This window comes from Littorina saxatilis, linkage group LG8, assembly GCF_037325665.1.
Source record: "Littorina saxatilis isolate snail1 linkage group LG8, US_GU_Lsax_2.0, whole genome shotgun sequence".
NCBI classification, from domain to species: domain Eukaryota; kingdom Metazoa; phylum Mollusca; class Gastropoda; order Littorinimorpha; family Littorinidae; genus Littorina; species Littorina saxatilis.
In genome coordinates this window covers 15,981,079-16,005,111 of record NC_090252.1, presented here as the reverse complement: position 1 = coordinate 16,005,111, position 24,033 = coordinate 15,981,079, and the positions used below count along the sequence as shown (strand labels likewise).

At 41.3% G+C, this 24,033-nt stretch overlaps 2 protein-coding genes and 1 long non-coding RNA gene across 3 annotated transcripts in view; 2 read left to right on the top strand and 1 right to left on the bottom strand.

Moving 5' to 3' along the window:
- Positions 1 to 316: 316 nt before the first annotated feature.
- LOC138972890 (uncharacterized) overlaps positions 317 to 24,033 on the bottom strand; it is a 24,633-nt gene continuing 916 nt past the window's right edge. Inside the window, exons 2-5 of the mRNA XM_070345557.1 lie at positions 10,052 to 10,131; positions 3,143 to 3,274; positions 2,437 to 2,655; positions 317 to 2,158 (exon numbers count right to left, since the gene is read on the bottom strand). Of these exons, the coding sequence (XP_070201658.1) occupies positions 2,031 to 2,158; positions 2,437 to 2,655; positions 3,143 to 3,274; positions 10,052 to 10,124 (552 nt within the window). The 5' untranslated portion in view covers positions 10,125 to 10,131 and the 3' untranslated portion in view covers positions 317 to 2,030. The remainder of the gene's footprint in view (positions 2,159 to 2,436; positions 2,656 to 3,142; positions 3,275 to 10,051; positions 10,132 to 24,033) is intronic.
- On the top strand, positions 12,867 to 13,858 carry LOC138972888 (uncharacterized). Its single transcript, XR_011457798.1, has 2 exons — positions 12,867 to 13,245; positions 13,429 to 13,858. It is a non-coding gene; the product is annotated as an uncharacterized lncRNA (long non-coding RNA).
- LOC138972887 (uncharacterized) lies at positions 16,044 to 20,553 on the top strand. The gene is made up of 2 exons (XM_070345554.1): positions 16,044 to 19,940; positions 20,124 to 20,553. Exon 1 carries the CDS (start codon positions 16,310 to 16,312, stop codon positions 19,472 to 19,474), a length of 3,165 nt encoding a protein of 1,054 aa, XP_070201655.1. The 5' UTR covers positions 16,044 to 16,309; the 3' UTR covers positions 19,475 to 19,940; positions 20,124 to 20,553.

The following is a 24,033-nucleotide window of genomic DNA, read 5'->3' as shown; positions in this document are numbered from 1 at the left end:
TTGATTTACTTCAACAACAAGCCCATTGTTACATGATCCCCCTCCCCCCCCCCCCCGTCCCCTGCACCATCAAGTCACACACACGCAGACACACACACACCCCTCACACATACACATACACACACACACACACACACACACACACACACACACACACACACACACACACACACACACACACGTATTTATCTCCGCCATACACCGCACTCACATACACATTGCTGATTGCAAAGGTCACAAAGACATGAACAGACAGGCAGATAGACAGAAACAGAAACAGAGACACACAAAAAGAAGTTGTATAAGTTAAGACAAGTGAAATGTACAAAACAGTTTATTTACGATACCAAAGAAAATATAATCGAAGGATGGGAGTAATACACATAAGCCACAGCACGTCAAACCCATGTAAAAGGATAAGTCAACTTTTAAGTCTCCGTCTGGTCTTTCACATTATATATAATTATCAAGTATTAAACGAAAGGCATTGCAATAAATGAAATTCATTAAGAAACCGATTGACACCAATCAGTACTGAACTACATCTTTGTCTGGCCTGCAGCGAATACAATTTACCACATTGATATTCAAAATATCTAACCTGTCGAGTCTAGCTGTACATAAAACGCCAAAACACACACACACACACACACACACACACACATACACACACACACACACACACACACACACACACACGCATTGATTGCCAGGAATGATGAGTTAAATTGTAAAAATAGTCCTACTCCTCGATGTGTTTATACACAGGCATACTAGTTATAGTAGTAACCAAAACAACATGTCAGATCTGCTGTACAAATATTTTTAAAAAAAACCCAAAGGGAAGCCGAAAGGAAATGTAAGCACTACAATACAATACGACTTTGACATGCACATTTGTCAACACTGATGAGTATACGTTATTTGTATTTATGCCCAAAATATGACATTTTACACAGATCGAGACAGTCAGTGTTCCTCCGAGACCGCGCTAGCAGTCGAGGTGAACAATGACTGTCGAGATATGTGTAAAATGTCATATTTTGGTCAAAAATACAAATCACATTGATGTATTGATCGAGTCTGGTTAGAATTCCTTTTAGTTCTTTCGATTGAACGGACACAAACATGAACTATTTTGTAGTCTCGGCTGGCCGCCTAAAGATGAATTAATTTTGTGTCGGCCTCTGACGTCACAAGGCTCAAAGAAGGGAAATCCAATGTCCAATCGATACATTGTACACTTTCCGGCGTTGAACGTCCTTGACATGTGACTAAGGCGGTGGTTGAATTAAGAACGTAACATTCAGCATGATACCTTGTTTCTTAAAATGCATTTCTCTTTGTTGCATCTCACGGTGCTAGGTTTGTGGTTCATTCTCAAATTACTGTCCAAGAGGGGGATGAAAGGAATACACCCATTATTTTTCCCCAAATCAAGAAAATGCTGCATCTGTTGTGTGTCTCAGACAATACTATATGATGTTTGATTGTTTGTTGACAGACCAGCTTTTCTGTTGGTCCGAGGGGACCATATCATCTTGTGTTTCATCTGTATCGACCAAGGCCGAAGGACTGTTTCACCTACTTAGTCATTATTTAGTTATTCAAACCAGCATTAGTTACCATTTTCACAAATAATAATTTTGTTCTTCTTTTTTTGCTTGTAACTCCCTTCAATCATTCTTCATCATGTCCTCAAACTTGTACTCCTGTTAACATAATTATCTACCAAGTCAAGTCAATATTTATTTCAAAAACCCCTAGGGTTACATGAATAAAATAAAAATTGCAATAAACACGACAAAAAAGATATATGTATTAATGAGACACAACACTTCTAATTAACCGAAAATGAATTAAGCTTAATTCATAACAAAATAATTGTAATCATACTTTTTTTTACAGGAATGTATATGTTTCTGTGTTTGTTTTTGTTTTAATAAAAAAAAACACGTGATCAAATAATCAGAACTCTTTCAAAATACTCTTAATAAAAAATATTAAATTCAATAACTTTCGTTTCTTTGTTAATTCAAATAAATGTTCCTTCGCCTCCTTGCAAGGCAAATGACAACAAAAAACACCAAAATAAGGCCAATTGCAACGCCAAGTCCAATTCCAGCAATAGTGAGGTTCCTCTTGTCACCAGGAAAACCTGCGGAAAGGAAAAAAATCAACGTTGGTGTGTGTTGTGGTCTAGATGAGAGTGTTATATATATAATTCAAAGTACCTATTCATATTTATTAGTGTTAATATATTCTTTAGTTAAAGTTCAGCCGTGATGCATTCGTCTGAATAAAATGATAATAACAGCTATTCTGTTTGTGTTGAAAAAAAACCTATAAAACAAAAATCGCATCTCTTCTAATCGATTGCGTGGGACTGAATCAAACCCCAAGAATTAAGTCATTAAAATGAACATATAAACGCACCTTCCCGTTCGTTCCTGACAACAAATCTGCATTCGACAGCAAGCTCTTTCGCTCCGCCGATAGTGGTCCACAGTGTGTAATTGCCTGCAAGGTCCGGGGTGACGTGTGGAGCTTGAAGCCTTAGGCTGTGGTTGACTATACTGGAAGTCTTGAAAGCTTGGTTAATGATTTCACATGTGATGCCTGCTTCGTTCCTTTGATCACACTGTAGCACATTCGCTGCACAAAAAGAAACATCAAGCTTACTTCATATAGAAAACCGTTCTGTATGTTTAGGGCTTTTGTCTAATGTTAATAAACCTGACAACAACCATCTGCCCCTTCCCCCTTGTGATAGTCATTTCCGATCAAGTTTATGATGTGTATAGGCTGCCTCTAAAGGTGACAGTATGCTGCAATGGGTAGCAGGTACATACTTTGCAGTATAAAGGGAAACAACCCCAAACTATTGCCTCTCCTGAAGATTATTGTATGAGTTGTGGTATCATACTTTGAATATCATGACTTCTTTGTCGACATTTTTAACTAAATGTGCAGATTTGGGTAAGGAACGCTAACAATATTTTGAGAATATTACAAAAAAGCAAAATAAACAAGAAGCACACCCCATTGACTGAGTGGCTTCGTTTTATCTTCAGTTGTAATGCCAGTATTTATGGTATTAATCACATTACATGCTATGAATAAACAAACCGACAAACTATACCTGTGTCGCCGGTCCGAATAACATAGGCATGGAATATGTCAGAGGACATGTCCAGGCCCCGTCTGAAGTGAAACGTCATGGATCCCGTGCCTCCCACCACCGCTGGAGAAGTTTCACAGCCAGGGCGGGTTCCTACAAGGATGCAAAATGCGTGCACAGTGTGAAGATTAATTTGGTATGTGTTGCAAATATAAAGCTAATATGTCAAACCTGTTTATAAGCTTGTTATCTTCGTGTTTGTTTGTGCCCATGTTTAACTGGTAGGTCGGTGAGTTCAACTGTTTGTTGTTATTTTGTTGTTGTTTATATTTTCCAAATTTCCCTTGTTTTAACCTAATTTCTTGGTTAAAACTAGCATAAATTTATGAATTCTTTTTTTGATAAATATCAATTCCACACTTTGGCCTTAAATCAAAGTGTTTCCCTTCACAGATATCCCCTTGGGGTTGTCAGATGAGGGTAGTCTCCCATGCCAACAGAAGCCACCATTCAGAGAGTGGTTTGCTTTTTAGTTGGATACCATGGGTTGACAGCTCTCGCCATCAGTACCACCTGACCACTGATGAGACACAATAGTGTCGAAACACGTGTCTGGTCTAGGTACAAATACAATGGTCCTCCTCAGGACTTGATTACCTTGCGTTACGTCCCCCACAAAAGGACTTTGCATTGTAAATATCGGTCCCCCTTGAGGAGGGTATGATGATCCCAATAGGCTGTCTGTGAAGGGATACTTTTTTCTCTCTCTTTTGCTCTGCTAAGAGATTTTAACAAATCTCAGAAGAAAGTCTCTGCTGACTTTCAATTGTTTCTTTCGCAATTTCTGATGTTTTATATATAAAACAAAACCAAGGAAAAGAAAAGCCAAACAAAGAATTTCAAGTGGCAGCCCTTAATATATATATATAAACATCAGAAATTGTGAAAGGAACAATTGAAAGTCAGCAGATATTATATATGCATTATTATAAATGCATAATTATACGAATTCACAATAACATTTTTCAATTTCACCCAAAAACATTTATAAAATTCCACCGTTAATCCATCTAATCCTGGTGTCGAGCCGTTATTTAATGTCATCAGGGCTCTAGCCGCTTCTTTTACTGTAATTAGTCCTTCACAACTATCTCTCTCTAAATCATTTAATTGAGGTACTTCATCTCCCTCAATAAACGTATCAACTCTTCCAAAAAGACCTTCTTTCGGAACTTTTTTCTTATAACATTTCAAAAAATGCCCTCTCTGAGCTTCCAAAATGCGTTTTTGGTCCGTTAGTACATTTCCGTCTTCTGTGGTCAAAACACTCATAACCTTCGAATTCCCTCTACTCTTTTCTAAATTAAGAAAGAACTTCGTATTTTTTTCTCCTTCTGCAATCCATTTTATTCGTGATCTAATCATGGCACTTTTTGTTCTAATCTGTTCATGTATTTCTAACTGTAAACGAATCTTGTGTCGTCTTTTCTGCAATAATTCATTCAAAGGTTCATGACTTAGTTTCAAATCACAATCGTTTATAGACTTAGTTTATCATTTTTTTCTTTTCATTGCTTTACTTTTTCTTTATTCTATACTCTCATCTGGTGATAACGTTATTTTGTATGATAACGATTCACTTGCAAACTAATGTATACAATTTGGTGTGTCAGTGGTAAATGTAAATTATAGAAATGTGTAATACCAGGGCCGGACTAGGCGAAGAGGAGGGGGGGGGTTGCCAGTGGTGGCCCAGGGGGATGTCCCCCCTGGTGGTAGGGGCGGATCAGTTCATTTTATGACTGTTTTTTTTCAAAAGTATATTGTGAAGATATAGGTGTGAAGGCGCGAAGCGCCGAGCCGACGGCGCGAAGCGCCTAGCTTGCTAGGGGGGTCCGGGGGCATGCCCCCCCGGAAAATTTTGAAAAAAAGGATGCAAAATGGTGCAATCTGGTGCATTCTGAGGATGATCATTACCAGTTTCAGGCAGCAGATTTTGTCACTGATTAATACCCCAAAAATTGAAACTCAATGTAAAATAAAGAAATGCATACCTCATTCAATATTTTTTTTTTTTGGCTGGGGGGGGTCCGGAAACCCTAGAACCCACCCCCCCCCCCCCCCCCTCGTTGTGGGGGTCAGGGGGCGAAGCCCCCTGAAGCTGACGGGTAGGTCATATTCTGAGATAGGAAAATGGTCGCTCCTTGCATGAAACGGCATAAAATAAGCAATAATAATAAAAAAATTAAATAAGTAAGGTACATGTTTAGGCTAGGGGGGGGGTTGCGCAACCCCCATAACCCCCCCGGTAGTCCGGCCCTGAATACAGACAAAGCAAACAAATAAACGTGTTTTTCTCGTGAAAATGTTGCGTTGTGCGGGTGTTTGGGTGGCCACGTGATGTACACAAAGCCGCAAAGTGTGGGACGGACTATGCTCTGTGCTGTAACACTGGCAAGTTCAAAACACGAGAAAAACGATTTCGTTATGCGGGCAGCCACGGGGGGATGTATGTATTTTTTCAAATGGTTGTAAAATAAGTCTTGTATTTATCACCGTACTCAGGCCCTGTTATTTTTTTCGTCACACCAAAAACCGTTATTTCTTGTGAGCGACGCAGCATTATCCCGGTCTTTTCCACCAGTGACAGCAGCATATTTAAAGCTCGAGTCGGTGTTTGCTGAACAACGCTGTCACTGCGTGCTGCGCGCCCCTCTTACAGTCCCTGGTACATGCTCTGCATGCACTGTCGCCGCGCTTGTGGCCGGGTTTGTGGCGTTCACGGCACACTATTTCTTTGTCGTACTGTGAAACATGGTGCCCTTCACTGAGGCACTTTGAGCAAATGACGGTTTTTCTAGCCAGGTTTTGTTCCTGCAATACACCTTAGCCGTGAAAAAGCCACCCACCGTCATTGGGTTTTTTTTCTCCAGAGGGGTGGTGGGGGTCGTGATAAAGTCAAACCGCCGTCCCGTCAGGAATCGAGTAAGTTTGTGGTCAGCGTCCCTAGCTCTTTCCATTTTTTACTGCTGATCGAAGTTCGCATCCTAGTTTGACAAGAGAAACCTCGATCTCAGAGTCGGCAATGGAGATCAGGATATCGTCAATCCAGACTTTGCTAGGCGGAGCCTCTTCTCCCGCGTTGTCCTGAAGGGAATAAGGGTTGGTTGCACACACTTTGATGGTCATACCACGCAGGGCGATTCCTTGGATGAGCAAAGTGTTCCTGGAGTCGCGCTTAGCAGGGTAAATTCTCCATAGGCCCCTTATGTCCTGAGCCCCTACAATCGAGCCTCGACCAGAGATACGTTCAGCGGCCAGACAGACCTCAAGGACTGTCGCGGGGTTGAGAGCTGCGCGAGCAATGTCATTGTTTCTGATGAAGACAGGCTCTACAGTCATGTTCTACATTGGACATAGTTTCACAGGGTAGAAGAATGAAAATAAACAGAACAAAAACACACAACAAGCAAGCGATGCTAAAAACAAACACAGAGATAACAGCGGACTGCTACAACACCATGGGACCAATGAACAAGTCGCGTAAGGCAAAATAACAACATTTAGTCAAGCTGTCGAACTCACAGAATGAAACTGAACGCACTGCTTTTTTCACCAAGACCACATACTCGTAGTTTCGTCAGTCCACCGCTCGTGGCAAAGGCAGTGACATCGACAAGCCATGGAGAATAGTGCGGTATAGGTCGCGCTGAGCAGGATAACACGCTTTTCTGTATGTCTATTATTTTTAGCTTACTGAGTTTGTTTTTAAAGGCAGAGTAAGCCTCCCGTAAACCATCACAGATACGGTCAGGCTTTTACACACAGTACAAACACCATTTCATTTAAACACTCACCAATTGAGAACATCCTAGGTGCCCTCCGTAAAGAGCGAACAATTTTCAAAGAATTTATTTTTGCGTGGTTTATCTTACCCCTGAGCCATCGTGAACCCGTGTGATCCAGTTTTCCCTTTTCACAATGCAGTCGTCATAGTTAGTCATTTGAATGCGACTCGACGTGAGCTTATCTACAATAGCACGTTTTTTTTTATGCACGAAACAACGGCTGTGGTTCACAAGAACTCTAGCGATGGCTTTTGACTGTTGAGAGGAACGGCGATTTGCACTGATAAACCGGCCGTCGTCTGCTACGACCCTTGCGTGACCCTGCTTCCGGGCTTTTCTTTTTTTAAACTTTCACAACTTCGAATTGTTCTGATCTTGTCTTGATGAAAAACGAATTCTTGTATGATTAAAGAATGTTTGTGTAACAAGCTGTCAATTTATTATTTAGATTTTAAAAGTTAGGTCTAGCGCAAAAACGAGGCGCCGTTGTTGTTAACGGAACAAGTCTACGAAAATAAATTCTTGGAAAATGTCTCACGCTCGACAGAAAGCAGCCAGGATGTTCCCGTTCGGTGAGCGTTCAAATGGAAGTATGCTTGTACTGTCTTTAGACGCTCGGGGAGCTCTGTGAGGGTTTACGGGAGGCTTACTGTGCCTTTAATCCAAACATATCATATCTATATGTTTTTGGAATGAGGGACCGTCAAGGAATAAGATGAAATTGTTTTTAAATCGATTTCGGAACATTAATTTTAATCATCATTTTTATATTTTTAATGTTCAGAGCTTGTTTGTAATCCAAATATAACATATGTATATGTGTTTGGAATCAGAAAATGACGAAGAATAGGATGAAATTGTTTTTGGATCGTTTAATAAAAAAATAATTTGAATTACAAGTTTCCGATTTTTAATGACTAAACTCATTCATTAGTTTTTAAGCCACCAAGCCGAAATGCAATACCAAAGTCCGGCCTTCGTCAAAGATTGCTTTGCCAAAATGTCAATCAATTCGATTGAAAAATGAGGGTGTGACAGTGCCGCCTCAACTTTTACAAAAAGCCGGATATGACGTCATCAAAGGTATTTATTGAAAAAATGAAAAATATCCGAGGATATCATTCCCAGGAACTATCATGTCAAATTTCATAAAGATCGGTCCAGTAGTTTAGTCTGAATCGCTCTACACACACACACGCACAGACACACAGACACAGACACAGACACAGACACACACACACACACACACACACACACACACACAGACACACATACACCACGACCCTCGTCTCGATTCCCCCTCTATGTTAAAACATTTAGTCAAAACTTGAATAAACGGAAACATAGAAGAAATAGTGATGGAGAAGCTAATAGACAGGCTACCAACTTCTACGAACAAAACACATTCACCAAAATAAGATCAGTTCAAGTCCAAGTCCAGCGAAGTTTCAGTAATCCAAGCACACACATGACACAGAGCGAAGCTAGTGTACTATACAAATACACTCGGTGCGTAGAGAGCAACGCGAAACGTGACAGTGGAAGGTTAACTAAAACCTAAACAAGTCACAGTTTCCAATTGCTTCGTGCGTCTTGATTGTGGTACCGTTGTGTTCCTAATACTCTGTTCTTTGATTTGATATCAAGCTTACTATGTATAACTGGATCAAACACGTGATAATCGCTAATGAATAAAGTAATTAGTTATTCCCGGTTAAGGTACATACATCGACTAATTGGAACCTGGCAGTGAGGAGGGTATCACCGCAACAGTTGGTCTACATCCTTATGTACCCGTTTACGTGTGTTTGGTTTTAATTATCTGCAAGAGGAAGTAGATATTTTGGAAAATATGAAATGCAAATGGCGGCCATAATTACTATTTTGTTGATATCTACTTTCTCTAGCAGCTAATCAAAACCTAACATACAGAGACGGGTACATAAGAATGCAGACCAACTGTTGCGGTGATACTCACCTCACTTATATATATATACACCCCCACCCCCCGCGGGTTAGGGGGAAGAATTTACCCGATGCTCCCCACCATGTCGTAAGAGGCGACTAACGGATTCTGTTTCTCCTTTTACCCTTGTTAAGTGTTTCTTGTATAGAATAATTTTTGTAAAGATTTTAGTCAAGCAGTATGTAAGAAATGTTAAGTCCTTTGTACTGGAAACTTGCATTCTCCCAGTAAGGTAATATATTGTACTACGTTGCTAGCCCCTGGAGCAAAATTTTGATTAGTGCTTTTGTGAACAAGAAACAATTGACAAGAGATCCCATATCCCCCCTTTCCCCGTCGCGATATAACCTGGAATGGTTGAAAACGACGTTAAACACCAAATAAAGAAAAGAAAAAAAGAAACCTCACTTATAGGTTCCAATTAGTCGCTGTATGTACCTTAATCGGAAGAAAAAAACTAATTACTTCATTCCGGCATTAGCGACTACCGTGTTTAATCCAGTTATACACAGTGAGCCTTGTATAAGGCAAGTGCAGGGTCTTAGGAACACAACGGTACCACAATCAAGAGTACTAGTCAAGAAACATGTATAGACGCACGAAGCAATTGAAAACAGTGACTTCCGTAGGTATTAGTTGACTTAACCTCCTCCTTTTCATCTGTTTCCCTTGTTTGTCAGCGTGTCTATCGGTTGGCTGTCCGGTCGTATGTCGCTCCTCTGTCTGTATGCGCTAGTCCGCGTTAGTCTGTCTGTCGACGGATCACAATTACCTGAGTTAGTCAGTTAGTCTGATGAAATGAAATAGGTAATTAACAATATTGTAGTTTTCATAATCATACCTGGCATTTGTGTGTGCCCCGATTTCGAATCGAACCCTAAACTTACTGGGTTAGAAACGCTTGCTTATAACACCAGCCTGGCTCTTTTTTGGCACAGGTATCTCAGTCACCTTACCTGGCCGGCGTGTTACCTGTCCTAAAACATGAATTCCATGGCAGCGAAGAGGCCCTTTTTACTGGTAATTAAGTAAAGTCAAAATGCACGAAACATCCTAAATGTCACAATTCTGTCTCTTGCAAATAAATACGCTATTAAGGCCAATCAGATGACTTACCATCTGTCGGTGCTCCCGTTGCTCTTAGAGTAAAGGTGCTAAGCAAAACCGTCAAGCCCCAGAACGACATCATTTTTTACCTGAAAAAATGCGACACATGCGTTATTAACTCTGTGTGTGTGTGTGACATGAATGTTGTTTTTATATGTTATACTCTTACTTTCTGCCTATGTCTTAATCCCAAGCGCAAGACAAATTCTTCTATGTGAAAATTGAAGCCAATAAAATTTGAGTTGAGTTGAGTTGAGTTGAGTTGAGTGTGTGTGTGTGTGTGTGTTTGTGTCTGCATGTATGTGTGTGTGTGTGTGGGTGTGCATGTGTGTGTGTGTGTGTGTGTGTGTGTGTGTGTGTGTACGTGTGTTTGTGTGTGTGTACAAGGTGCACCCCCCCCTCATCCTTCAAACACAAGAGAGATTTTCTTTTTTCACTTTGGTTACTAGCTTAGATAGCACTATTTTTCTTCTTCGGTCATTTGTTTTTGGGAGAGGGGGGAGACATGCTCCCGGACGCGCTGCGCGCCTTTGATGAACACCTTTGAATTCTAAGTGCATCCCCCCTCCCCCCTCCCTCCCCCCCCCCCTTACAAACAAATGAATCCGCCCCTGTGAGTGTTTGTTGCAATATATCTTCAGTAAAGAAACTCATATAAATATTACTTTTTTTTCTCTCTCTTTTACTTGGGTAGTATTGTCTGTTTTTTTCTGTCTTATTAGTCAGGAAAACGCGGACTTGATGTTTTGATGTGAGCATTCACCTCGTACACTCACCAGTACAGAAACTGGAACACTTCAAAACCCAGACACTTTCAACACAGTCCTATAAACAATGTATAACAATGTATATTGATGTACAGCATTAGAAACACATTCATATGTTTTCCTTTGTAAAATGTAATTTGTTGGAAAAAATTTAAATAAATACATTTATGTATTATTATTTCTGTGTTCGATTGTATACTTTTCGACGCAGTTTTGTTTATTTACCATTGTTGTTGTTTGTCTTTGTCTTTGTATCTGGGTAGGTGATTGTTTTTTCTTGATAGTATTTGTAATTGTATGTTCTTTTCCGTTCGTTTTATTCTCATTCACTTTTTTTTTCTCAAGGATATCAGCTAGAAAGAAACAATGTTACTTTGGTCACACACACACCATTATTGTAGGCAGCGAACAACGAATAGCCCTTCAGTTTTCTCATAGCAAGCACACAATGAAAACCCCTTGCTGTACCAGCAGTTTATCGACCTAACAATTGACACAAACAAACACTATTTTGATCCAAGCGGAGCGCGGGCGGAGCCCGCGCGTAGCGAGGTAGTTTTTTTTTTCATCTCCCAGCACTGAAAATTTTTTTGCCAAGTGGTGTCTGTCTGGACATTGTTCTAGAATTCATCTTTTAGCACAATATTAGCGACACTGTTTGGACAATTCTATTAAAATTAGGCGTACAAACTGATTTTGTTTCGGGGAATCCTCTCAGAGGATCAGAATTTTCATATAATATCATCGGAAGCTGTTACAACGGGAAAATGTGAAACTTTTGTCACTTTTTAACATGGAATTTCATCTTTGAGCGTTTCAAGCGGACTTTAATAAAATAGTTATTTGCGAATTAAGCAGCGGAAGACACTCACCGGTTCAACATGTGTATGGTCATTAAACCTCAAAACATTTCAGTAAGTGGTTTAGACAAACACCTCGGACATGTGAGGGTGACTGGTTTGTAGCTGAAGAGTTTTTTTCTAAAGTGTGTTCTAAATACAAATGACGTACTGGTAATGATGTAATGAGTTGTTCTAATCTTGTTCTTGGAACTCTTGCTGTTCCAAGCTTGTTCTTAGCAAGTCTTGGTGACGAGAACAAAGACTATCAATGAAATCTTTAGAAATAACCTCTGACAACGACGACGATGACGACGACGACGACGATAACAACAACAACAACAAATGACATCGACGACGACGACGACAACAACAACAACAACAACAACAACAACAACAACAACAAAAACAACAACACGAGAACAACAACAATCACGACAACGAACATGACAACAACAACACCAACAACTACGACGACAACTACAACGACTGGGTTATGATGACATCACCAATGATTTAAAGGCCGTTAAAAAATCGTTAAATCCTATTTCTTCACTGATTCTTATGAAATTTTAAAGGTAGGTTTGTTGTCCCCAACTTATTTTCACTCCATACTTTTCCAGAAGAAAAACATAATTTTGGCAGTTAAAAACCGTTAAATTTCAATTCTTCACCGATATTTATGAAATTTTGTGGGTAGGTTCGTTGTCCCCAACTGATTTTCACTCTATACTTTTCCAGAAGAAAGACATAATTTTGGCAGTTAAAAAACGTTAAATTTCAATTCTTCACCTATCTTTATGAAATTTAGTGGGTGGGTCCGTTGTCCCAAACTGAATTTTAAGACATACTTTTCCAGACAAAAAACCTTATTTTTGGCAGTTAAAAACCGTTAAATCTCAATTCTTCATCGATATTTATGAAATTTTGTGGGTAGGTTCGTTGTCCCCAACTGATTTTCACTCCATACTTTTCCAGAAGAAAAACATAATTTTGGCAGTTAAAAACCGTTACATTTAAATTTTCACCTATCTTTATGAAATTTAGTGGGTGGGTCCGTTGTCCCAAACTGAATTTCAAGACAAACTATTCCAGTCAAAAAAACTTATTTTTGGCAGTTAAAAACCGTTAAGTCTCAATTCTACACCGATATTTATGACATTTTGTGGGTAGGTGTGACGAATGGAATTCGTGTATCGACTCCCTCTCTCATATTAATCGAGACTTCACTAGTTGCGTACACAAAACGAGGTTAAATGACCGAGACTACGTCATGACGACACTGTATACATATGACGTCAACGCTCGCGCCATTAGTCCAAAACTAGTGCAGCGTACAAGGCAAGAATTTGTTTATCTTCATGGAAAGAAATTTAAACGAAGAGAACAAAAGGAAACAGCGTGCATTGGTATTAATTCGTGAATATGAACTGTACATATATTCAGTTGAGGTTGCTAGGATGCAATGCTCTGACCGTTTCATTGACTCCAAGATGGCAGCAATCAACGCAGCCACGTAGATTGCACTAGCATATGTTTCACCTTCCGTGGACGGATTTCCACATTTTTGCGATCTCCAAAGGTCCACTAACCGCAGGTAAAACACGCTAATACATTTTAACATTATTGATTCACAGGAAAACACAGGTATTGTTCATTTTCCATGTGTTTGTGTCAGTCTGTGAACTCTTGTTTCTGTGTTTGTTTTAGAGAAACAAATTGAATGATATCGATGGAAATCATACTTGATAATAACAGATATTGCACGTGTGTGTTGCAGAAGGTGCAAGTGTACAGGGGTGTACAATGCTTGTGTAAATGATGTCGTGTGAACACTGTGGGAAGGGCAACGTCAGCGGTAACCACGGAAGGAACCACCAACGTCCCCAAGTGTCACCCAGATCGAGTTTATCATGATGAGTAGACTACTTTATATTTTGTGAACTTTAACACACCATGTCTTCATTTGTGTAAACCGAAATACATTTGCAACGAGAAGAAGAAGTACGTTCCGCGCTTCGATATCAAACGTCTACGCAACAAGAAGAAGAAAGACAATGTTGTTACGTGTGTGTGGAATCACACCAGCGAAATCATAATCTATAAAACTTTCATTTGAAGATTCTAAGAGAAAGGGATTGATGTCTGCAAGAATGATCACGTGCATGTTTTTGAAAGTACAGAATTATTAAATTTCTTATTACTTCTTTGCACTTGTCTCTGTTAAACACTGATCAGCCCTAGAACGAGAAGCAGACGTCACAATGGGGGCTCGAGTCACGGGATATTGAATCAACGTTTTACTTTCGATCCAGCCGTTCCAAATTTTTCTCGTTTCAAAATTGCTGTAGGTTTCTTGCATGTCGATTTGTATTGTAAATGTTCGTACTTCATCGCCATCGTCTCATCATATAATTTTATTTATTTACCTTTAGTTATATTACTTATCACAGATCTATAACTCAACGTGTGCCCTACCACACGGTAAAATAAAAACTGGAAGTGTTGTCAGCTGAAACGACACGTTAAAAAATCAATATTTAGCGAGACCACTTTTGATTTGTTAGCTCCCAATTTTATTTGTGGTGTTCCAATTCATCAGTGTGATAGTATTCTTGCACGTACTATCGGAACCATCATTCCCCTTAGTTTGTTCTAAATTACGCGGGAGGTTGGTGGGAGTCAGGTACCTAAGAGGTAAGGATTTAATACCTGTATTTCCCTGTGAAGCCCTATATAATCGACTTGTGGATATCAGTCGTATTTACTTGCTGTAGAAGTGGCTGTAAATTAATCTACACAGTAAATGATGCGAATTGACAGTTGATTTGATACATCTTGTATATTCAACGTTCGATCGAGTGAAAGATTGATCTTTTCGCCAGAAAGAGTCAAATAAAGTTTACAGTGTAAGTTCTCGTTGGTAGATAGAAGTAAACTGACTCACGATAGAACGTGGAAACATAACTCTTTGGGTGGTTGTGTGGAAACGTAACGTAACATACGTTGAAGAATTATTTCAAAGTACAGTAGAAGTAGAGCTAAACTAGGACTTGCATTTTGTGCACGAAGGCGCCGCCCGACTGTTTCTTTTTGTAATTCGATCCGAAATTTAGTAGCTCGACGGTGTTTGAGCAACATACATTTTGTACGTTTTGGAATAATACGCGAGGTAACTTATGAGTGACGACAGTTCCTCAGCTCATAATTTTAGAAAGTCCACCATCGCAGCCCAGTTGGCACGGAAACAGCCGGCCGACAAATCTCTCCCCATAGTGACCGCAAATAAGAAGGGAAGAAAAAACCTTACTGCCAGTAACGATCGGGAAGAGGTGATAGATTCGTTACCAGTCCCTGCTGACGAAGAAGAGAGTGTTCATCTCTCTCTTCAAGTTGACAGCAACCGTAACGAAGAAGAGGTTGATCCACAGGCGTGCACGGACGTGTCACCTGTAAATATGTCTCAGTCCACAAGTGTAGATCCGCTAGAGTTGACTAGACAGCTATTGGCCGAAGGACAGTTGTTGGGGTTAGAAGGAGCCGAGTTGCGTGCATTTGTTCTTGATCAGAAAGAGAAACAACAAACTTTTGATCGCGAAGAACGAGATCGTGATGCTGAACGACTACGGCTAGAACGTGACGCTGAACGACAATTCCAACTGGAACAGTTGAAAATCCAGAACGCCAACCAAGAGGGCAACAGGAACAACAACTCGCCAGGACGTATTCGCGAAGATGATGGTTTCAAGCCCAAGATTCCTTTTCTAGACGACCGTGATGACATCGAGAGCTGGTTCCATCAGTTCGAGCATTATGCTCGAGACTGTAACCTGAGTGATGCAGCAAAAGCTTCACGTGTAGTGTACTTTCTGAAGGGTAAGGCGAGAGTCATCTTCTCAAAGCTGAACGAGGAAGACGCTAATGACTACGACACTCTCAAACACGCTTTGTATGAGGGCTTCCAACTCACTAGCGAAGATTATAGAAAGAAGTTTCGCCAAACCAAGAAAAGCGCCACTGACACGTATAAAGAGCACATCACGAAGCTAGAACGGTATCTAGACAAGTGGGTGGAATTAGCAGAATGCGACCAAGATGTAAAAGATCTCAAAGATTTGTTGGTCCGTGAGCAGGTGTTGGACACCCTTCCTCCTGACCTCGCCGTTCACATTAGGGATAGAGACCCTAAGAGCGCCAAAGAGATTGGGATGATAGCCAACACATATCAACAATCTAGATCGAACGTCAAAACTTCATCAACGTACGTCAAGCCTGAAAAACGTCGTTCTCCCCAAGAAGAAACAAGAATAGCTGCTCCATCAACAAAACCCGCAAATCAAACTCTAAAGGCAAAGTTGAGTGACGCCGAGAGAGAGAAACTGCGAGCATCTGGATGTTGTTTCATTTGTAAATTGCAAGGGCATGTCTCTCGTTTTTGTCCAAACAAGAGAGACACAGCAGGTGCAGTTTCATCGAAGAAAGATACACTTGAGACACCGATCCTCTTAGAAAAACTTTGCGGAAATTGCAAGGAAAAGAAATGTGCCGAAGTGGTACCAGTGAAGCTGAATGGAACAATTGTCAACGCTTTGAGAGACACTGGATGTACTGGTATCATTGTCAGCAAGAAGTTTGTGCCAAAGGAGGCATATTCAGCGAAAATGAAGGAGACTACTCTGGCAGAGAAAGACTCCAAGAAGATGTACCACACCGCCGTGGTGCACATCGATTCACCCTACTTTGACTCCGAGACAGAAGTAACGGTGATGGACGACCCAATTTACCCTGTCCTCATAGGTAAATGGTATGGACTAGGTAAAGAGAAGAAATTGACTCCCACATATCCTGTTCGAGACCCAGCATGGTACCCTGGGACAGCAGCTGCTGTTACCACGAGAGCACAAGCGACAGAGGACGCCCAGAAACCAAGCTGCAGCCACAAACAGGGAGTCAAGGAAGAAGAAAGACTGTATTCGCCAGCTGATCTGAAGAGAGAACAGGCAAGTGACCCTTCGTTGAAGACCATCAGGCAATTTGCCAACTCTCCAGAAGGGATCAATGGGATACGGTATTCATACAAGAAAGAAATCCTGTATAGAACAACGAAAGATCGCCACGGAAACGACCGTTCACTAGTAATCGTTCCGAAGAAACTCAGGAACAAAGTTCTTTCATTTGGTCACGATCACCCCATGGCAGGACACTTAGGTCAAAGAAAAACATCTGACAGAATTAGAGCAGAATTCTGGTGGCCAGGGTGTGCAGGAGACATTCGTAGGTATTGCTTGTCCTGTGACACATGCCAAAGAACTGCGCCGAAAAGTCAGACAAAGAAAGTCCCTCTGGGAAGGATGCCACCCATCAGTTCAGTTTTCAAGAGAGTTGCGGTGGATATCATCGGCCCGGTCAAACCTATGTCGGAGAGCAAGAAACAATACATCTTGGTATCTGTTGACTACGCTACCCGATACCCCGAAGCCGTAGCCCTGAAAAACATCCAAGCAGACACCGTAGCTGAAGCTCTCTGGGAGATGTGGACTAGATTGGGAATCCCAGATGAAGTGATAACGGACCAAGGCACACAGTTCACCAGCCACCTGATGAAAGAAGTGAACGACTTTCTCAGCATCAAACACCATATGACTGCACCGTTTCACCCTCAAGCGAATGGTTTGGTCGAAAGGTTCAACTCCACACTGAAGAGCATGCTGAAAAAGTTAGCGATCGATCAACCGAGGGAATGGGACACGTTTATCCCCGCCCTCCTGTTCGCATACAGAGAAGCCCCACAAGAAAGCATGGGATTTTCGCCGTTTGAGCTGCTGTATGGGAGATCTGTCAAAGGACCCATGCAAGTGCTGCGCCAAACATGGACCGAAGAAGAAATCTCAGGGGAGCAGAAGACTACAGCGGAATATGTAGTCAACCTCAGGAACAGAATAGAAGAAACGTGCAACGTGGCACGTGAGAACCTGAAGAAAGCGGCCAGCAAGCAAGCCCATTTCTTCAACAAGAAAACGAAACCAAGGACGCTAGAAGTCGGAAAACGGGTTCTACTTCTACGCCCTGTGAAGAACAACAAGCTGGAACTTACATGGTCAGGTCCCTACAAGGTTGTGGAAAAGTTGAATGAATTCGACTACAAGATCCAAGTTGGCAGAAGAACACGGATCTACCACATCAACCTCATCAAGGAGTACCAAGAACGGGAATTGAGTTCCGCCACTCCCAATCCCAGTTCATCTGCCCAAGCGAGTGTTCCTGCTTCAAACGAAGAAGAAAGTGATGAAGAAGACGGAGGAGAAGAGGTCGTGGCTGTTGTCATGGAAGAGGACAACACGATGGACGATGACATTTTCAAGTATGACACTCAGAAGATGTTACCCCTCCTAGAAACTCAAAGAACCGAAAATGTGAAGAACATCCATTTCGACGAGAAATTGGACGAGGCAAAGGTCAAAGAGGCGAAGATGATCTGTGAAGAATTTGAAGAGTTCCTAACAGATGTTCCAAAGACGACGAACCTGGAAAAATGTTCCATTGAAGTGACAGAGAAGAAACCAGTCTTTGTGAAACCCAGACCCATACCTCACGCCATGGTAGAAACTGTCGAAAAGGAAATTGAAGAAATGCTGAAGTTGCATGTCATCGAACCTGCAAACTCTCCATACAACTCTCCCATCGTCCTGATAAAGAAGAAGGACGGAAAGTACCGTTTCTGTTCTGATCTGAGAGCTCTGAACAACGTGGTAGTGTTCGACGCTGAACCCATCACCGATGTCGACCATCTGTTTCAAAGTTTAGGAAAGGCGAAATACTTTTCAAAGCTTGACTTGACGAAAGGATATTGGGCGATCCCAATAGAGGAGGAGGATAGAGACAAGACGGCATTCACAACTTCAGCGGGCCAATTTCGTTGGGCCAACATGCCATTTGGATTGAAAACAGCGACAGGGGTGTTTAACCGCATGATGAGGAAGCTACTCAATCCAATCAGAAGAAAAGACGTCCACCACTTCATGGACGACGTGCTTATAGCAACTGAAACCTGGGAAGAGCACATGTCAGCTCTGAGGGCAGTACTACAGAGGCTACAAGAAGCCAATTTGGCAGCAAAACCCTCCAAGTGCTACATAGGCTACACAGAGTTGCCGTACCTCGGACACGAAGTGGGAGGTGGAAAAAGGTGGCCAGAAAGCGACAAGATCAAGAAGATTCAAGACGCTCTCCCACCCACCACGAAGAAGGAACTACGGTCGTTCCTAGGACTCTGCAACTTCTACAGATCCTACATCGAGTCATACGCGAACATAGCTGTTCCGTTAACCGACCTGACAAAGAAGTTTAACCCAGACAAGCTTGTCTGGAACGACGAAGCGAGAAGGAGTTTTGAGACACTCAAAGAGAAAATCTCACAGAAACCTGTGCTGTGTATGCCAGACCACAGCAAACCTTTCGTGTTAAGGACGGACGCCTCCGACAAAGGAATGGGTGCTGTTCTCATGCAAGAGCACGAAGAGACGCTACGACCTGTCGCGTACCAAAGCAAGAAGTTCAACGGAGCAGAAAGTAGGTACGCCACCGTAGAAAAAGAATGCCTAGCTACAGTTTGGGGAGTGGGAAAGTTCGAACGGTATCTGTACGGGAAACACTTCACCATTGAGACAGACCATCGCCCACTAAAACATCTCCAACGACAACCGAACAACCCTCGTCTGATGAGATGGGCCCTCCAACTGCAGCCATACGAGTTCACCGTACGTGTTATCCCCGGGAAGGACAACCACGGTGCAGATTATATGAGCAGAGCGTCGTACGATGAATAATTATCTACTTGGGATAGGATAATTATCTTGATCCATGGGGTTATGTGACGAATGGAATTCGTGTATCGACTCCCTCTCTCATATTAATCGAGACTTCACTAGTTGCGTACACAAAACGAGGTTAAATGACCGAGACTACGTCATGACGACACTGTATACATATGACGTCAACGCTCGCGCCATTAGTCCAAAACTAGTGCAGCGTACAAGGCAAGAATTTGTTTATCTTCATGGAAAGAAATTTAAACGAAGAGAACAAAAGGAAACAGCGTGCATTGGTATTAATTCGTGAATATGAACTGTACATATATTCAGTTGAGGTTGCTAGGATGCAATGCTCTGACCGTTTCATTGACTCCAAGATGGCAGCAATCAACGCAGCCACGTAGATTGCACTAGCATATGTTTCACCTTCCGTGGACGGATTTCCACATTTTTGCGATCTCCAAAGGTCCACTAACCGCAGGTAAAACACGCTAATACATTTTAACATTATTGATTCACAGGAAAACACAGGTATTGTTCATTTTCCATGTGTTTGTGTCAGTCTGTGAACTCTTGTTTCTGTGTTTGTTTTAGAGAAACAAATTGAATGATATCGATGGAAATCATACTTGATAATAACAGATATTGCACGTGTGTGTTGCAGAAGGTGCAAGTGTACAGGGGTGTACAATGCTTGTGTAAATGATGTCGTGTGAACACTGTGGGAAGGGCAACGTCAGCGGTAACCACGGAAGGAACCACCAACGTCCCCAAGTGTCACCCAGATCGAGTTTATCATGATGAGTAGACTACTTTATATTTTGTGAACTTTAACACACCATGTCTTCATTTGTGTAAACCGAAATACATTTGCAACGAGAAGAAGAAGTACGTTCCGCGCTTCGATATCAAACGTCTACGCAACAAGAAGAAGAAAGACAATGTTGTTACGTGTGTGTGGAATCACACCAGCGAAATCATAATCTATAAAACTTTCATTTGAAGATTCTAAGAGAAAGGGATTGATGTCTGCAAGAATGATCACGTGCATGTTTTTGAAAGTACAGAATTATTAAATTTCTTATTACTTCTTTGCACTTGTCTCTGTTAAACACTGATCAGCCCTAGAACGAGAAGCAGACGTCACAGTAGGTTTGTTGTCAGATTTGACATGATGGCAGAATTGAAAGTGTGAGATATCCTGATGTTTCACAATTTATGCTGCATAATTCAGCCCCATAGGCGCTTGAATTTTAGGTGGAGTTGGTTTTTTTTTCAGCCCAAACCAGTAACCACACCGTATACCGTGGTTGCATTAGAAAAACGCAGCCGCCGGTTTTGGTTGCGCACTTCCGCCGTTTAACTAAGACACGCGACGTAAGTATCTCCACAAAATCACCTGTAACTTCTCACACATGACATATCATCACAGAAACATCGATTGTACTTTGGCCTAAGATGTTGCTGCATCAAACGATCGATCTGTTTCATTGCTTTAATGTGCTTGTGAACGTTGTGCTTCAATTATTTACACCTTTTTATGCGTATTCTGTGCAAGTTTTGACTTTCCACAGTCACGACGGACATTTAAGAGCATGATAATGATCACACACTATTGTGCTGTAATCAATGGCCATTCCTTGACATCTCGGTCAAATAATAAGTTTTAAAGTGGAGCAGAAGCGTCATATTTTATGAATCTGTGAGGACACCCCAAGATTTTTCGGTTGCACACTTCCGCCGTCTCTTTTTTGTTGCGGTTGCACACCGCCGTCGCAAGTGGTTGCACACCGCCGCCACTGTTTTAAAGAAAGAAACAGGACTTTATTTGTGTCTGTCTCTAGGCATGTTCCATACAGGTCTGGAAAATCATAAACCTTCTGGTGTATACTAATTTGGTAATATATTAAATTAAATAGCCTCTCTCTCTCTCTCTCTCTTTCTCTCTCTCTCTCACTCACTCTCTCTCTCTCTCTCTCTCTCTGTGTCTCTCTCTCTCTCTCTCTCTCTCTCTCTCTCTCTCTCTCTCTCTCTCTCTCTTATGTGTTTTTTTTTTTTTTTTGTTATTGTCATTACTCACTGTGACACCAACATTCTGTTGTGATATGGCAATGATGCCAAAACCCCGGTTACATCGGGGGAGAGGATTTCAGATTCTACTCAACACAACGCAACACAATACAACCAACGCTCAACCACTAGTCTACTGAGATAACAATAATATAGTAAGGTAGAGTGAGATGATCACAACGAAAAGACTATTTCATTTCACTCATTAAGATACATGGATTGGTACAAACCTGATATCGAAAAATAAATATGGGATATAATCCATGCAGCTTCATGACTGCATGGCTAAACCAAATGGGCTACCCAGGAGCTGTTTTTTTGTGTGTATGTGTGTGTGTGTGATCTTTTGTCCCTGGCTTGTTTTTTGTTTGTGGTTTTTATAATGAAAGAATGTGCTCCTTTCAGGTGATGGAGTTCAAGTGCTACTACTGTTCGGACCTTTTTTCAAGACTAACGGAAGTAGTACGTCATATTGAAGCGGAGCATAGTGGTGATCCATTAAAATTTCGAAAGTTGGTACTCGATGAAGCAACGGGAAAGAGAAAGTTCGTGTCAAAAGATTTCCGGTTGACACCCGCAGAGATTAATAAAGCTGGCCAGGAGATAGAGGTGAACGATGGCAGTGGTAAGATCACAATCAAAAACAAAACGTTTGTGGATCCGTCAAACAGTGAGAGTGTAGATCAGTCGCAAAGTGAGTGTGAAGCTAGCAAACCTGAGGGTCTTGATGCTGAAATAAACCGACTGCTGGAAATTCTACCAAATGCTGCCCAACGATTAAAGGAGCAAGGACTTTTGTCAACATGGCTTCTACTGCATGAATTGATATGTGAAGGAACATTTCCGCTAAACAACATTTCTTTCCTGTTATTCTTGGATGTGGTGCGCTTTTACAGTGAAGAAAACACAAGTTCTATGAGATACAGGGAGGAGACGAAACTATTCTGGCGAACTGGGTACCACCTTTTCCACGGAAAATTTATCCGGTTCATGGGCGGTCCTAAGAACCAGGGTCAAGTTGTGGACGGCTCGGAGACACATCGAAATGTATGACCTGTTAATTCTGCCCATTGCTTCTTGTTTCTTTTCATCACCTATCACAAATAAAGACAAAGTCTACATTATTAAAATTACAACACTTTACTATTTACTCAAGAAAGTACACCAAAAGGTTATGAAATCATCGTCTCCAGTGACTTTTCACCAACAGCTGGCGCAATTTGATTATACCATGTACCTTCCGGGAAAGAAAGCAAGTTTTGTTGTATTGTGTACCAAACAAAGCAATTATTTTAAATTTCCGCACTGCAAAACTTTCCCCTTCTCTTTGTAAAATATTTTGAGCCTATCTATGTTTTATGTCTTAAGACGGCTCTGTGTGGTCAGTTAGACGTTAAACAATGTGAAGAAACTCTATTTTATAAGCGAAGTAGAAAAAAAAAGCGGCGGCGGTGTGCACCCGAAGCAAAACTTCAACGGCGGCAGTGTGCAACCGACTGTGGCGGAAGTGTGCAACCGAAAATTCGTGGTGTGTCCTCACAGATTCATGAAATATGACGCTTCTGTTCCACTTTAAAACTTAATATTTGACCCCGATGTCAAGGAATTGCCATTGATTACAGCACAATAGTGTGTGATCATTATCATGCTCTTAAATGTCCGTAGTGACTGTGGAAAGTCAAAACTTGCACAGAATACGCATAAAAAGGTGTAAATAATTGAAGCACAACGTTCACAAGCACATTAAAGCATTGAAACAGATCGATCGTTCGATGCAGCAACATCTTAGGCCAAAGTACAATCGATGTTTCTGTGATGATATGTCATGTGTGAGAAGTTACAGGTGATTTTGTGGAGATACTTACGTCGCGTGTCTTAGTTAAACGGCGGAAGTGCGCAACCAAAACCGGCGGCTGCGTTTTTCTAATGCAACCACGGTATACGGTGTGGTAACCCCCACATGGTTTTCATGTCCCTTTCTGAGAGACTTCAAGAAGTTTCAATTTGACGTCATGATTAGCCTGCCGCATTAGCAAGTATGAAAACACGTCATCGATGACACATTTTAAGACAGAGAGAGAGAGAGAGAGAGAGAGAGAGAGAGAGAGAGAGAGAGAGAGAGAATCATGTACACACAGATGGACGACTTCGCTTGGGGTATGTACTGCCCGGCAGTACACATCTACTTTATTATTAATTGCTTGCATAGCTGCATTGTCATTTATCAACCCGCTTCTTCCTCTTGTTATGTTCTTCTTGTTCGTGTTCTTCTTGTTCTTGTTCTTGTTCGTGCTCTCTTGTTATTTGTATTCTTCATCTTCTTGTTTGTCTGTAGTAGCATGGCATCTCTGAAGGTTCGGTGTATGATTTCCCTATTTGCAATTTGAACCCAAAAACAAGAGATAAAAAAAAATCAAAGCTAGCATTCCCGATCATAAATGTATAAAGACGGGCTTAGGCCGGTTGGCTTATAAATAAGTGGTACTTGGGGGGTCTACTCATGA